Source organism: Syngnathoides biaculeatus, chromosome 19, assembly GCF_019802595.1.
Source record: "Syngnathoides biaculeatus isolate LvHL_M chromosome 19, ASM1980259v1, whole genome shotgun sequence".
Classification (NCBI taxonomy): domain Eukaryota; kingdom Metazoa; phylum Chordata; class Actinopteri; order Syngnathiformes; family Syngnathidae; genus Syngnathoides; species Syngnathoides biaculeatus.
Genome location: NC_084658.1, coordinates 4,560,265 through 4,574,135, shown reverse-complemented (window position 1 = coordinate 4,574,135; position 13,871 = coordinate 4,560,265). Strand labels below are relative to the sequence as shown.

The following is a 13,871-nucleotide window of genomic DNA, read 5'->3' as shown; positions in this document are numbered from 1 at the left end:
GCATGTTGAGAACATGCAAACTCCACACAGGCGGGGCCGGGATTGAACCCGGGTCCTCAGAACTGTGAGGCCAATGCTTTCCAAACCGTGCCACCATGCCACTGTTGTTAGGTGGATTGAAGATTCTAAATTGTAAAAAAGTAAATGTGAATGGTTGTTTGTTTTCTATAGTATGCACCCTGTGATTGGCTGGCGACCAGTACATGGTGTACCCTGCCTCTGGCACAAAGATAGCTGGAATAGGCTGCAGCACACACTCGACCCTCGTGAGGATAAGCAGAACAGAAAATGATTGGGCAGATGTATGGTTTATATTATACTAAGGCCCTTCGCTATGCCAACCACCCCCGCCCCCTTCCAAAATAACTAAATAATCATAAAATAACCAGAAGCTGGCACACAAATGTACGAGAAGTCGGTTGTGTTTACACAAAATGTCTCTCAAGTCGTTCTATGTGAACTGTTGGGTTTTTATTTTTGTTTTTGTTTTTTTTTATGCCCTGTAGTGCCACATGTTGACTCTCATTGGTCAGACAAACATCTGGTTTATGAAGCAGACTCAGTGGGCTCAATGCATGTACCACTTCCACATTTGGGATAAGGAAATTTGATAACTTCTAGCAACCAAGCAAGCTCATGGTGACCACATGGGAAACGTGTTGAAACTCAAAACCATGTTGACACTGAACGTACTGTAGAGATACACTGCAATGTTTGATCGAGGAGCTATCCCTTCTTCTAACAACTTTTGATGAAATATCAACCTTGAAAACTAACAACACTTAACTGTTTAATACTGTATATCTCTTCAGAGGTGGGAACAAGTCACATATGTGGAGGTCGCAAATAAGTCTCAAGTCATAACATTCGTATTTTAAGCAGAAAGTTACTTGCGGGAAAAGATAAACCAAGCAAGTCAAGTCGAGTTGCTACCAAATTTAAAACAAGTAGAATCTAGTCATACAATCTCAATGAGTCATTAGTAACTTTGTGGACTTTGTAGTTTTTCACTTTATTAAGTTCTGTTCATTTAGTTGCATTACAGGCAGACATGCCAAATCAAATACAGGAAGCACGCAGAAACAACAAAACCCACTCAAGCTGGACTGTAAGTACACATCTATGCAAAAAAAAAAAAAAAAAACACAGTTCCAGTTTTTAAATAGGAAGCAGTATTTTTCTCAATTGCAGTCTCTGTATTGTCTATCACTTTATTGGAATCTCAATTAACATAAAACGAGTCCCCCACCTCTACATATTACACAACCCCGCCTTGTCACAAATTTAAATAATTGAGGTCATTTTGTTCTATCATATAGTATCCAAGTATCTTGAAAATATGCACATCAGAAACTGCCATGGTTCCTTTCCACCAGAAATGCTTAATGTGTTACTGTTCAAATCTGTCGTAATGGTTTTTTATTTCAAGTGACCCAAACATTATAACATATAAGAACACCCATGCCAGATTTGTTCTTGTTAATGGAAGGTCTGCTCACAAGTTAAAATTGTTTAAAATGTGCGATGCTGTTGTGTGTGTACAGCCCCCGGTTACAGCAAATCAAAGGCAAAACACCCATGCCATAGAGTTAATCCTTTATATATTCATTTAGCTGAAGTCACATATGTCATCACACATGGTGGTCGAGACCTACTCATCAATTTCTCGTTGTTAAACTTCAAAGTATTTCTAAGTCAAGTGTTAAGCTCAAATGGAATGCATCTCTCAGTAATGAACGACGTCTGAGGTGGTGTAAGAATTTCCACAAGACAGCAAATTTCTAAGAGTCATGGGACATGGTGATTAAATGGCTTTCCCTGGGAAGCACAAAGAGCATGTCCTCCTTCCCAAGAGGGTGAGCATGTCCACACAATTAAAGGTGGTCAAGCTCAGAAACACCTCATTGAGATTCTGCAGTTCAAGGTGTTCCAAGTAATACAGTCGGAATATATGGTATGGAATGAAACACACCACCATGATGAGTGCGAAGGACAAACTCTTTAGTTGAGCTCCAAAGTCCTGTTGCGACGTGCACTGCTGGTGATGCATCCTGTACAAAAGCCACAGGACACTGGCTTGAAGGCTGGTCAGCACAATCGCTACTGTAATAAACAATGCACTAATGATGTAGTTGATCACCTTAGCAGCAGCTTCTATGTTTTTCCCAAATCTAAAGCATTGAAAATGACTGTGTAAGGTGTTCTTTTCTCCCTTTGAGTGCCCGTAGGAAAAATGTACTATGCAAGTGACAATGACAAGCACAATCATCCACATCCCAAAACTAGCAGCTTGAGCGTAAATCCTGGGTAAAGACTCTAACCGCTTAGCCTTGTGGTAAAACACCAGGAGGCGTGTGAGGATGATGACAACATAGAGGCCAAAAGACATGTACATGTGAATGTGGACCATGCTGCTGACCACTCTGCACCAGCCCGAGCTCAGGGTCCACTGCTGAGCTGCGTGATAATAGATCCTGAAGGGCACGGTGAGAAGGAAAAGGAAGTGTGCGAAGATGAGGTTGAGAACAGCGATGGAGGTGGTGGATGATGTCCGGGACTTCATTATGTGGATGGTGACACTCAGGCTGGTGCTTCCGATGAGCAGAACCACCGTGTAGATGACAATCAGGAGCGTGTGGTACTCTTCTGGCAGCACGATGCTTTTATTTTGGGGGACTGTGATCGGTGTGGGGGTTAAGATTACAGATGGAGTGGTGAGCGTTGGTTTTGAGGCCATCTGAGAGGGGATGGAAGGGAAATCAGTGGAGAACAGGAACATCTGATTCTGTTGTAAATGTAACAGTGAACTATGAGACACATAACTAGAATAGGGTTCAGTAAAACAGACGCTCGCCAAGGCAGAGGTGTTTATTATAAGTGAAAAATACAGCACTTCTTTCGAAATATCTTCAATTGGTTCCATGTACTCTGCAATGAAGTAATAGATAGTAGTGGATTACCTACAATATAACAATGTATGGCATATTTGATAATTTGTTTAAAAAAAAATGGTTGAGTGTGTGGGACTGACTATTGGTTTATTGTCTCAAGTGCATTATTTGGGTTTCCTGAGTAGTGGTGCTGTCCTTCTCTGAGCATTTTGCTTAATACAACACTGACAACAAAACAGGAGTGCAGAACAACCAGAGAAATGTTCTCAGCCTGTTCAAAATAAAATAAAAAAAATGATTGATCATCGATTGTTCCAGCAATCTTTCAAGGATTTTTTTTCAAATGCCAAAGCGCATTTAGATGCTCCTCAACCCCCTCCCCCCACACCGCTGTGAATCCCCAGGTCCACCACCTCATTCACCATGCACTTCATTTAATCTCGCCGAACCAACATCCTGCCTGTACTTAATTAATTTACATTCCCATAAGCCATTTTTTTTTGGCCAGAAGTATGAGTACTATACAGAGGATATGACTAAAAACAAAACTGTACCTTTTGTTCCATCAGGGGTTAAAGCACATGAGGTCTCCTTGGTTTTTTCCTTTGCTGCTTGGATACAAGAGTGATAATCTATGGAACCTCCTGAAAAGATTAGGAAATAACTTATCGTGCTTTGCGTTATGAGCCTGATGAAGGAGTGTTTTCTCTTTGGTGGTGAGGGTGAGTTTAGAGAGAGAGAGAGAGAGAGAGAGAGAGAGAGAGAGAGAGAAGAGAGAGAGAGAGAGAGAGAGAGAGAGAGAGAGAGATAGATAGAGAGAGAGAGAGAGAGAGAGAGAGAGAGAGAGGGAGAGAGAGAGAGAGAGAGTGTCGGTATATAATTTCATCAACAGCATTCTAACCACAAGAACTGACAGCTTCCTCCTCACAACCATCAAAATGTCACATGAATACAATTCCTCAATGCCACGTATAGTTGAGTTACCATTTCATCACGGTACTGTAAGCTACTGTAGATTGTAGACCATAGAGTGCTGTACTATATGATCAAAAATTTTATTTTTGTTATTTTTACATTTATATTTATTTATATAATATTATATATATTATTATATTTTACTTTTTAATTTTGCCACATGCTCAGGATCTGACAGACCCAAAAAATACATAAATACATGCATGATATAGTATATGTTTTTTTTTAAATATATTATTTATGTGAACATTAATCTCAAAGAATCTAAAACCGTTGCTCTAAATCAATTACAGGAAATCAGACCTCGAATCAACAATGTTTTTTTTCAGGAAGTAAGACAAAATGAGTCAGAGAGGTCCCAAGATGACTTTGACAGTCCAGTACAATAATCAGTAAGCAGTTGTTAAATTGTAACACACACCTGCACCCTGGCTTGGGCTGAGTACACCCAGTACTTATAGGACACGGGGGACAACTAGTCCGCCGCCAGATCGTTGAGCTTCATGTCCCGTTCCCGCACTCTCGTATCCCTGATCGACAACCTGTGTGTACCGACCTTCGCCTGTTCTCCGACTCACCCCTAAGCCTGCCTCTTCTGCTACTGCTGCTCTTACGGACTGACTTGCTGATCATAGACCTCAGACTGAATAAAGGCTTTTGTACTCTACCTGCTTGCCTCTGGAGTCGTGCATTTGGGTCCGCCCTCGAGCCTCGTCGTGACAGAACGATCTGGCCAAAACATGGACCCAGCCGACTCTGCGGCCATCCGCCGCTCGCTGCAAGTCCAGGGCAGACGCCTGGTCGAGCAGGAGGCGGCTCTCCAGGTAACTAATCAACGTATCCATGAGATCTGTGCCCGGCTGGAACCGTGGCTAGCGTCCTAAGCTAACGCGGCTGCTACACCGACGATGGTCACTCTGCTTGTCGCTCCGAGTCCACCCGTTCCGCCTGTTACAGAGCCCTCCCGTGCCGGCATAACTCCGCTCTCCCGACCAGAACGTTTCTCAGGTGACTCCGGCAATGTTAAGCCCTTCCTGGCGCAGTGCGATCTCCATTTTGAACTGCAGGCTTCCGCTTTCCCCACGGACCGCTCCCGAATCGCCTTCGTCATTTCCCACATGACGGGGAGGGCGGAGGCGTGGGCCACTGCAGAGTGGAGTCGCAACTCTGAGATCTGCCGTTCATGGACGACGTTCATCTGCGCGCTCACCCAATTATTCCAGTACGCGGCTCCAGAACGCAAGGCGGCGGCCTCTCTCATGACCATTCACCAAGGCCGTCGCCGCGTGTCGGACTACGCCATTGAATTCCGGATCCGGGCCGCCGAGAGGCGGTGGAACGAGGAGGCCCTCCATGACGCCTTTTACCAGGGACTTTCCCCACAGATCCGTGGCCACCTCGTTGCCGTGGATCTTCCGCCTTCGCTGGACGCCCTCATCCCACTGGCCCTCAAGGTGGATCAGCGCGTGACCGTGCAGGGGCAGATGGACGGCATGATGGAGGAGGAGACGGAGAGGGGCAGCCCGGTCGCTTCCCGGCCGCCCACGTTGCCTTCTACGTCGGAACCCATGCAAGTGGAGGCGCTTGGCAGCTCAGCAGAGGAACGCTTACGCCGGCGACGAGAAGGCCGCTGTTTCTATTGTGGTCGTCTTGGACACTTAATCGCCCGCTGTCGGGCTCGGCCAAAGTGCACCGACCTGGGGATCTCGACGACGGTGAGTGTGTGGTATACTCTCGCTAAGTCGGGGCGGTCGCTTTTGCACCTCACCGTAGGGACAGACTCTCACTCGTGCTTAGTAACCGCGTTCATTGACTCCGGTTCAGATGCTAACCTTATAAATCCTCGGGTGGTCGAAGCGTTGCGTGCTGCGACCTTCCCCACACAGCGTCCTCGTATTGCTTACGCCGCCAACGGCAAGTTCCTCTGTCGGGTAACACATGGCACACAAACCTTACGCATGGACTTTCCGGACACGCACACGGAGCGCATTAGTTTCCACGTATTTAACTCTAGCAGCAGTGACATAATCCTGGGGAGCCCGTGGCTCAAGAGACACAACCCCAACATTGACTGGGTCACGGGTCGGATAATGGCATGTCGTGAGGACTGTCACAAGCAGTGTCTCGCCGCCGGGGAGGATGGAGGGGTTCAAGTTGCTGAACTTACTAGCGCCTCCGAATTAGCCACAGTGCCCTCTTGCTACCATGATTTAAAGACAAAATCTCTGCCGCCGCATCGGCCTTATGACTGTGCTATCCAACTCCTCCCGGGTACCTCACCCCCCAGAGGGAAACTGTTCTCTTTGACAGGACCGGCGCACCAGGCAATGAGGGAGTACGTAGAGAAGTCCCTGGCAACCAGACTCATTCACCCGTCGTCCTCACTAGCCGGTGCATGGTTTTTTTTTTCCATTAAGAAGAAGGATTCCACTTTGCGACCCTGCATCGACTACCGAGGATTGAATGACATCACGATCAAGAACAGGTACCCCTTGCCCCTGATCACTACGGCTTTTGAACTCCTCCAAGGAGCCCGGATCTTCACCAAACTGGACTTGCGCAGCGCGTATCACCTGGTGCAGATTTGGGAGGGCGACGAATGCAACACAGCTTTCAACACTCCCACGGGGCATTACGAGTATCTCGTGATGCCCTTTGGACTGACCAATGCCCTGGCCGTCTTTCAAAACTTCATTAATTACGTGCTTCGGGAGTTTCTGAATAAAACTGTATTTGTATACCTTGATGACATTCTTATTTTTTCAGCAGACCTGACCTCTCACATCCAACAGGTCAGAGAGGTGCTCCGGCGTCTGTTGCAGCACCAGCTGTTCGTAAATATGGACAAATGTGAGTTCCACCGAGCACCCGTGTCCTTCCTGGGCTTCGTCCTGGCGGAGGGAGAGATATGTATGGACCCCGGGAAGGTCGACGTGGTGCGGCGGTGGCCTACCCCCGCCAGCAGGAAGGACGTACAGAGGTTCTTAGGATTTGCTAATTTCTACAGGAAGTTCATAAGGAACTTGAGCTCCGTGGCCGCTTCTCTGCATGCGCTCACCTCGCCACACACAGTCTTCGCGTGGTCCAGGATCTGCCAGGATGCATTCAGCAGGCTTAAGTTTCACCGCCGCACCCATTCTCATTGTTCCGGACCCAGATAACCAGTTTAGGGTGGAGGTTGATGCATCTAATTCGGGAATTGGAGCCATCTTGTCTCAGAGGAGTCCCAAGGATGGAAGGATCCACCCGTGCGCGTTCCTGTCTAGGAAGCTGACCCTGGCAGAAAGGAACTATGACGTGGGAGATCGGGAAATTCTGGCGGTCAAGACTGCGTTGGAGGAGTGGCGGCACTAGCTGGAGGGCTTGCAAGTGCCGTTCGTGGTCTTCACTGACCACAAGAACCTCGAGTACCTGAAGTCCGCAAAGCGGTTGAACGCCCGCCAGGCCAGGTGGGCCCTGTTCTTCACCCGCTTCCACTTTACTCTGTCCTTCCGCCCAGGCTCCAAGAACGGCAAGCCGGACGCACTCTCACGGATCCACGAGGGAGGGCGTACGGAATCAGAGGCCACTCCTATCCTGCCAGAGGCATGCTTCGTATCCGGCTTCACCTGGGCGGTCGAGTCGCGGGTGAAGGAGGCCCTGGGAGAGACTCTGCCATCCGCGGATTGTCTGTCGGACCGCCTTTTCGTCATTCAGTCGCTACGGGGAGACGTCGTCAACTGGGCCCACACCAACAAGACGGTCTGCCACCCGGGTATGGCAAAAACGTGTTCAGTGGTTGAACAGAGGTTCTGGTGGCCCAACCTCAGCAAGGATGTGAAGGACTTCGTCAATGCCTCTCCGGTATGTGCGGCCAATAAGTCGTCCCGTTTACGACCGGTAGGAGAGTTGCGGCCTCTGTCCATCCCTTTCCGCCCGTGGTCACACATCGCGTTGGACTTCGTCACCGGCCTGCCGCTCTCTCAGGGTAACACTGTTGTGCTGTCTGTGGTGGACTGATTCTCCAAGATGGTTCACTTCGTGCCACTTCCGGAGATTCCGTCAGCCAAGCAGACAGCCCAGCTGGTATTGGACGAGGTCGTCCGCTATCACGGGTTCCCCCAGGACATCGTCTCGGACAAAAGCCCGCAATTCAGCGCCCGCTTCCGGAAGGAATTCTGCACCCTCATTGGGTCTTCGGCCAGTCTAACTTCGGGCCATCATCCGGAGTCTAACGTCCAAACAGAGAGGGTAAATCAGGAATTAGAGATCGGGCTTCCATGCTGGGCGTCCAGGGACCAGAGCACGTGGAGCCAGCACCTCAAATGGGTAGAGTACGCCCACAACTCTCTGCCCTCCGCTTCAACAGGTATAGCTCCACTCCACGTTGTGCACGGCTATCCCCCCTCTCTGTTTCCCCCCTTGGCCACAGACTCCGCGGTGCCGTCAGCCCTGGCAGTGGTGCGGCGCTGCAAACGGACCTGGGAGGCGTCCACGTCTGGATCGTGGACTCTCTATGGTGATTTCGTTGTAGGCATACTGTTATACCTACTGCAAACGCTGCAGCCCTGCAGTTCACCTTTAACAATTTGTCTCACAAAAGGATGCCACCAGGCGTGGAGTTGTCTCAGTGTTTTATCCACACCTACATGGCATGTACCATGGGCTTTAGAAATTAAATTTTTCAATTGTGTCTGAGATGGAATGCACTTACCCTCTTTTCGCCATATGCCATCCTCATCTTTGCTACCCCCTTTCGACTTCCACACACTTTCCTTCTGGACTTGCTTTTTCCTGCCACAACTTAACTGTCACCTCTTGTTGATTGTCACATTCAGACTCACTTACAGTTAGTTGGAGTGTTGGTTGGTACCCCGCAACCTTTTTTACTGCTCAATCTGCTGATTCGTTTCCTGCTGATACAAAATCATTAGTTCGGGAGTGACCTTTGCATTTAAGGACTGCTACCTGTGTCGGGAGCATTAAAAGCATCTTGCAATTCGAGAATGTCGTCCTAATGTTTAATTGGTGTACCGGTTGCAGTTTGGAAATCGTTTCACTGCCATTCTTTTAATGCAACATGAACTGTCATGTGTGCATACGCCGAATCTGTGTAAATGTTAACTGACTGATTTTTTTTTTTTTTTGCCAACTTGAGAGCTGCCATTAATGCTAAAATTTCTGCTGTTTGTGCTGACCGGGAGCCTGAAATTCTTTCTGCTTCCACTTCTTCAAACCCTGTTTCTGTGGGTTGGGTTACTGCAAATCCAGATTGTAGGCCATCGTTGCCTTTGAAGCAACATCCGTCTGTGAAAAGAATCAAGTTCAGGTTGTCAAGACGTGTCTCGTAGAGTCCAGTGCGGAGAGACAAACTTGTCGACTTCCTCCTTCCCCTTTCTGATAAAGAACATCAGAAACACTGCTGATTTTTTCAGACACGTCAAGATAGAACATGCGACTGTAATCAGGAATCGCAAGAGCTGTTTCAAGCAGATGAAGGAAGTATCTGCTTCCGTGGTCCATAAAGGACTGTTAGAAAGATTACACATACCTTGTTCATTGACCATCCGTCAGAGTGGGTGAGTGAATTCAGCAATGTTTGGAACATGATGCCTGGAGTAGTTGCAATCTAGAGTTTGGACTTGGAACACTTCAGTCCAACAAATGAGAACGCAAAGACCTAGTGGCTTTGAGACAAGAAGTTCCAGATGGTTGGACCAGCAAGAGGTCATCCACATACTACATCAGGAGAACCCCATGAGACAATTCAAGTGGAGACAGCAACTGACGAAGACAGTCATTGAAGAGTCCACGTGAAAGGACAAAGCTTTGAGGCAGGCACTTGTAGGAATAGCAAACACTATTCCAATTGAAACCAAAGAAAATTGCTTCATTAAAGGGTGAAGCAAAACAAAGCATTAGCCAAGTCAATGCAAGTGAAATGAATGTGGGCTGATGTAATTTGGGACAATGCCGAGTGCGGGTTCGGGGCGGGCAAACTGAGGGTCAACACGGCCGCATTAATTGCTCACAGATCATGGACCATGGGAAACTTTCCAGTGTTCTTCTATTCAACAGGTAAAATGGGGGTGTTAAAATCAGAGCCTTGAATTTCATACAACACCCCTGCTTTGAGCAAGCCGTTAATTGTTTCCAAAATGCCAATCATCCCAGCCTCATTTACAGAGTATTGGGGAACATATATTGGTCCTGGTTTCATCTGAAACACAGCAGGTGATACGTTGCAGAGACCAACATCAGTGTGATCCATGGACAACAGCGACGTGGGAAGAGAATCATGACGTTGACCAGCAAAATCGCTGTCGGTTGTTTCACGTCCATGGTGCCTATCCAGAAGCTGGTGCTCCAAAACAGAACTGGGTAAAAATGTGTTAGACTGAATCCAATAAGCATCAAGCGATGGGGAATAGAGCAAGAGAGAGTGAAATGAATCTTCCCAATCAGTGGCCTGTGTGCATGCCAGGACAAACAGACTGAGATCCTTTGCTGTGTGCTGAGGCGAGACCATCAAAGAGACATGTGGGTGACAAAGAGGCATAGAAGGATCCAGGGGATCGGCCATCCTGTAGCATTTGAGTTGTTCAGGAGTCAGGAACACCGAAAAGGCGACACCTGGCTTGCCTGCAGACAAATCACCCATGTTCAATTCCCATATGTTGTTTTCAATTTCCTGAAATGCCTCACTATACATCACATCCCCTGATCTGTCATAGTACAGAGTGCAATGCATACAATCAGTTACCACATCATAAGATCTGAGGGTGCGAACCCAAGGTGACCAGAGAGTCCTAAATTGTTCAGCTTTGAGCCAACCACTGGAGTAATTATCCACTCTTGCCCAGTAGATGTCGGCAGTGGCGCATGCCACAGGGCGATGTTCAACAGGCGGGAAATGGGAGGTGGCACCGGAGGCAGAGAAAGCCGAGCAGCAGTAGGTGTTACCATCCGGAAATTCCAGGATGAGTCCATTTGATGAGAGGGCATGTGACGATAATGAGATCTCTGCCCAAAAGATTTGCTGGACAGTTAGGTGCAAACACAAAAGAATGCAAAGGAGTCCATGACTGTTGGTTTGACTCTCTTGGGGTTGGTTGTCACCTCCTTGATTGTAGCCATGTGCTCCATCCAGACGCTTGAGGCCGCTGCCTGCACTCGCAGGCCCAATGACCAGGCTGTCCACAATTGAAGCACACGTTACGGCCAACACGGGGCACCTCGACCTATGAATGATCCTGCTTGATACATCATGCACTTCGGAACCGACAGAGGGAGATGAGATCAGAGCAAGAGTGGCTTCTTCCTGCTTTTTAGAGTTTGCAAAAGCAACATGCCAAGTTGTGTTTCTGTAGTTTTGTGACTTGGGAACGCCCTTCAAAATGGCTGCTCGGAACACTGGCGAATGCAAAGCGGAGGCTGTAGGGGCGTGTCCTGTTTTCAGAGTGTAATCACTGAGGGCTCGGTCAAGAAAAGATGCGGCCTCTTCATCTGCTTTGGGAGCAACAAAATCTGGAATGACACACTCAGGGAGAGGGAATAAAGTATCTAACACTGTAGACAAGGTCAAATAATTTTCTCGGGTAAGATCCTGATGATCGGGGAGAGAAGAAAAAACTGAATTTTGCATCAGAGTATTCAACTGTGAAAGCGGACATGGTTGTATAAGGAGAAAACGGATGTCACCTGCTGTTAACATTAGTCCCGTAACTGCTCTCTGCACTGCTTCAAGCCAATTGGCACCACCATATTGCATGAGTGTAAGTTTCTGCAGCAACACACCCACATCAGTGGGAGAGAAAGATTTGTAAAACATAGCAGAGTTACCAGTACCTGGGTCAACTTTGGGTAACATGGGTGCCTGCAAGATTTGGGAACCAGTCACACGCTGATGAGGAGGAAAAGCGGGACCTTTGGAAGATTCCTCTGGGTCTTCAGGACCTCTGGTTCGATCCAAAACAGAGTCAGGGTGGGGACATGAAAGATTCTGGACATGAGACTTTAATTCTGCTAATTGATTGATTCCAGAAAGTTTTGGACTGGCCCTCAACCTACTGGTGTGTCTGGCAGTCAAGGGATTTACAACCTTTTTGTGTCGGCACAACCTCGGAACACAGGGCTCGTCTAAACCCGTTCGAGAGTGGTACGCCCACACACTCTAAGGCTTTTCAACCTCTACTCATGGGACTATACCACCCCTACTGTTCAACCAGCCAGAGACTTAACTTCACAATGTCACAAATTCAAACGTGACATGGACCTCAACCCCAGTTAACAGACAGAAGATCATTTTTGGAGGATAAATATCCTCTTAACTTACCAATTGTTGGCCGGCCGATGTTCTGTCTGTCAACCAACACCTCAGTCCAAAATCACGTCGGGGTCACCAATTGTTGGACGATGCTTTTTTCCTCCGCATGTTCATTTAATTTCAGGTAGTGAGAATGTTGGTTATCCAAATAAAGGCTGGAGATGATGAAGAGTTTCTTCGAAGAATTTACTAACAGAACATTCCGGGCACTTATGAGTTACAGTTAATGGTTGTCGAGAGCAGATCAGAAGTGCGAAGGTACAGAGAGAGCACACATCCTTTATCTTGTCAGAAGGGCGGACTATGGGCGGTATTAAACCTGTGGCGTGAGTTCAGGGCTTTCCACTTGGACAAAGGGTTTCTGTCTCAATCGGTTCTAGCTGGCAATGGATTATTACAAAGTGTCCAGTTTGCAGTTCATCAAGGTTAGCCTACGTGCAGAGATGCACTCAAGGACACATCTGGCTCGAGCTGAGGACATGAGGAAATTATGTAGTCATGACTAAATATGGGCATAAGACATACTTCACTTCTCACTAGGGTCACGTCTCTGACAGTATCAATGAACACCAAACGTATTGGTAAAGGCAGAATATTTTATATTATAATATTATTAAATTGTGTGTAACTTAAATGATCTTTTTCTTTTTTTTACTTTAGGTCAATCAAAAGGAAAGCGTGTTTTCTACAATTATTTACAGGTTTGGTCTCACTTCAGTTGTGGCCACTCAAAGTAACTCAGTAACTCGTTCATATATCCATGATAACAGAGCCAAAGCTTGATGATATGTATCCATCATCAATATAGGCTGCCTGTTTTGCTCTTTCATAAATGAACTATGCTCTTTCTACAAAGCCCAATTCCAATGGAGTTGGGACAGTGTACAAAATGTGAATTTAAAAAAAAGAATACTATGATTTGAAAATTGTTTTCAACCTACATTCAACCGAATAAAGTACAAGGACAAGATATTTAATTGTAATTTGTAGGTGTAATTGGTTCACATTCTTCAGTTGTCATATTTTGTGTAGGTCACGATCACTCAATATTGCTTTTCAATTGTGCCACTTAACCTCCAGATTTCTCGAAATTCTCTGCATATTTTGATTATTTTATAGGCCTTGGATGATGAAATAAATAACTTCAAATTGTAGGATGAAAAATGTTATTGACTCAGCTGTTCACAAAATGGTGCTTGCTTGTGTTGAACTGAGGCTTTCAGGGATGCTCCTTTTATACCCAGAAATGACACTCACCTGTTTCCCACTAACCTGTTCATTCACCTGTGGAATGTTCCAATTTTTTGTTTTTTTTACCATTCCCCAACTTTCTTAATTTTCTGTAGCCCCTGTCGCAACTTTTCTGGAATATGTTGCAGGCATTAAAAAAAAAAAGAAAAAAAAGAGTGACGGAAAAATTATCAACAGTTAAAGTTGAAGTTTATCAGTTCAAACAAACATTTTGTCGATGTAGATTGTCAAATGTTTTGTGTTCCGTTTTAATTGAAAGAAGCGGCATATTAGTATGTAGCATTTGTAATCACGCTACTTTTATTTATCCCACTTGGTGTCTACTTTTCTGAGGTGCTTTAGAGTGTGCTATTTTACTTAATGTTGGCTGGTGGGTGTACAGTATAATTTCACATTTTTTCATTGCCTTAATGAGATTTGGAGCCACTGGTGGTGGAGTAGTTCAAAGA

The 13,871-nt window shown here is 46.4% G+C and overlaps 1 protein-coding gene across 5 annotated transcripts; it reads right to left on the bottom strand.

Annotated features, from left to right (window-relative positions):
- Positions 1–1,030: 1,030 nt before the first annotated feature.
- LOC133492969 (probable G-protein coupled receptor 141) lies at positions 1,031–12,407 on the bottom strand. Of its 5 annotated transcripts, none has more exons than XM_061805852.1 (4): positions 11,916–12,407; positions 11,694–11,803; positions 3,446–3,535; positions 1,031–2,737 (listed from the first exon to the last, which is right to left on the bottom strand). In XM_061805852.1, exons 3-4 carry the CDS (start codon positions 3,455–3,457, stop codon positions 1,805–1,807), a joined length of 945 nt encoding a protein of 314 aa, XP_061661836.1. In that variant the 5' UTR covers positions 3,458–3,535; positions 11,694–11,803; positions 11,916–12,407; the 3' UTR covers positions 1,031–1,804. The 5 variants fall into 5 exon arrangements, with proteins under 5 accessions (XP_061661836.1, XP_061661837.1, XP_061661835.1 ...); XM_061805853.1 differs by having other exon boundaries at positions 12,181–12,407; XM_061805851.1 differs by having other exon boundaries at positions 11,694–12,407.
- Between the last annotated feature and the right edge of the window lie 1,464 nt (positions 12,408–13,871).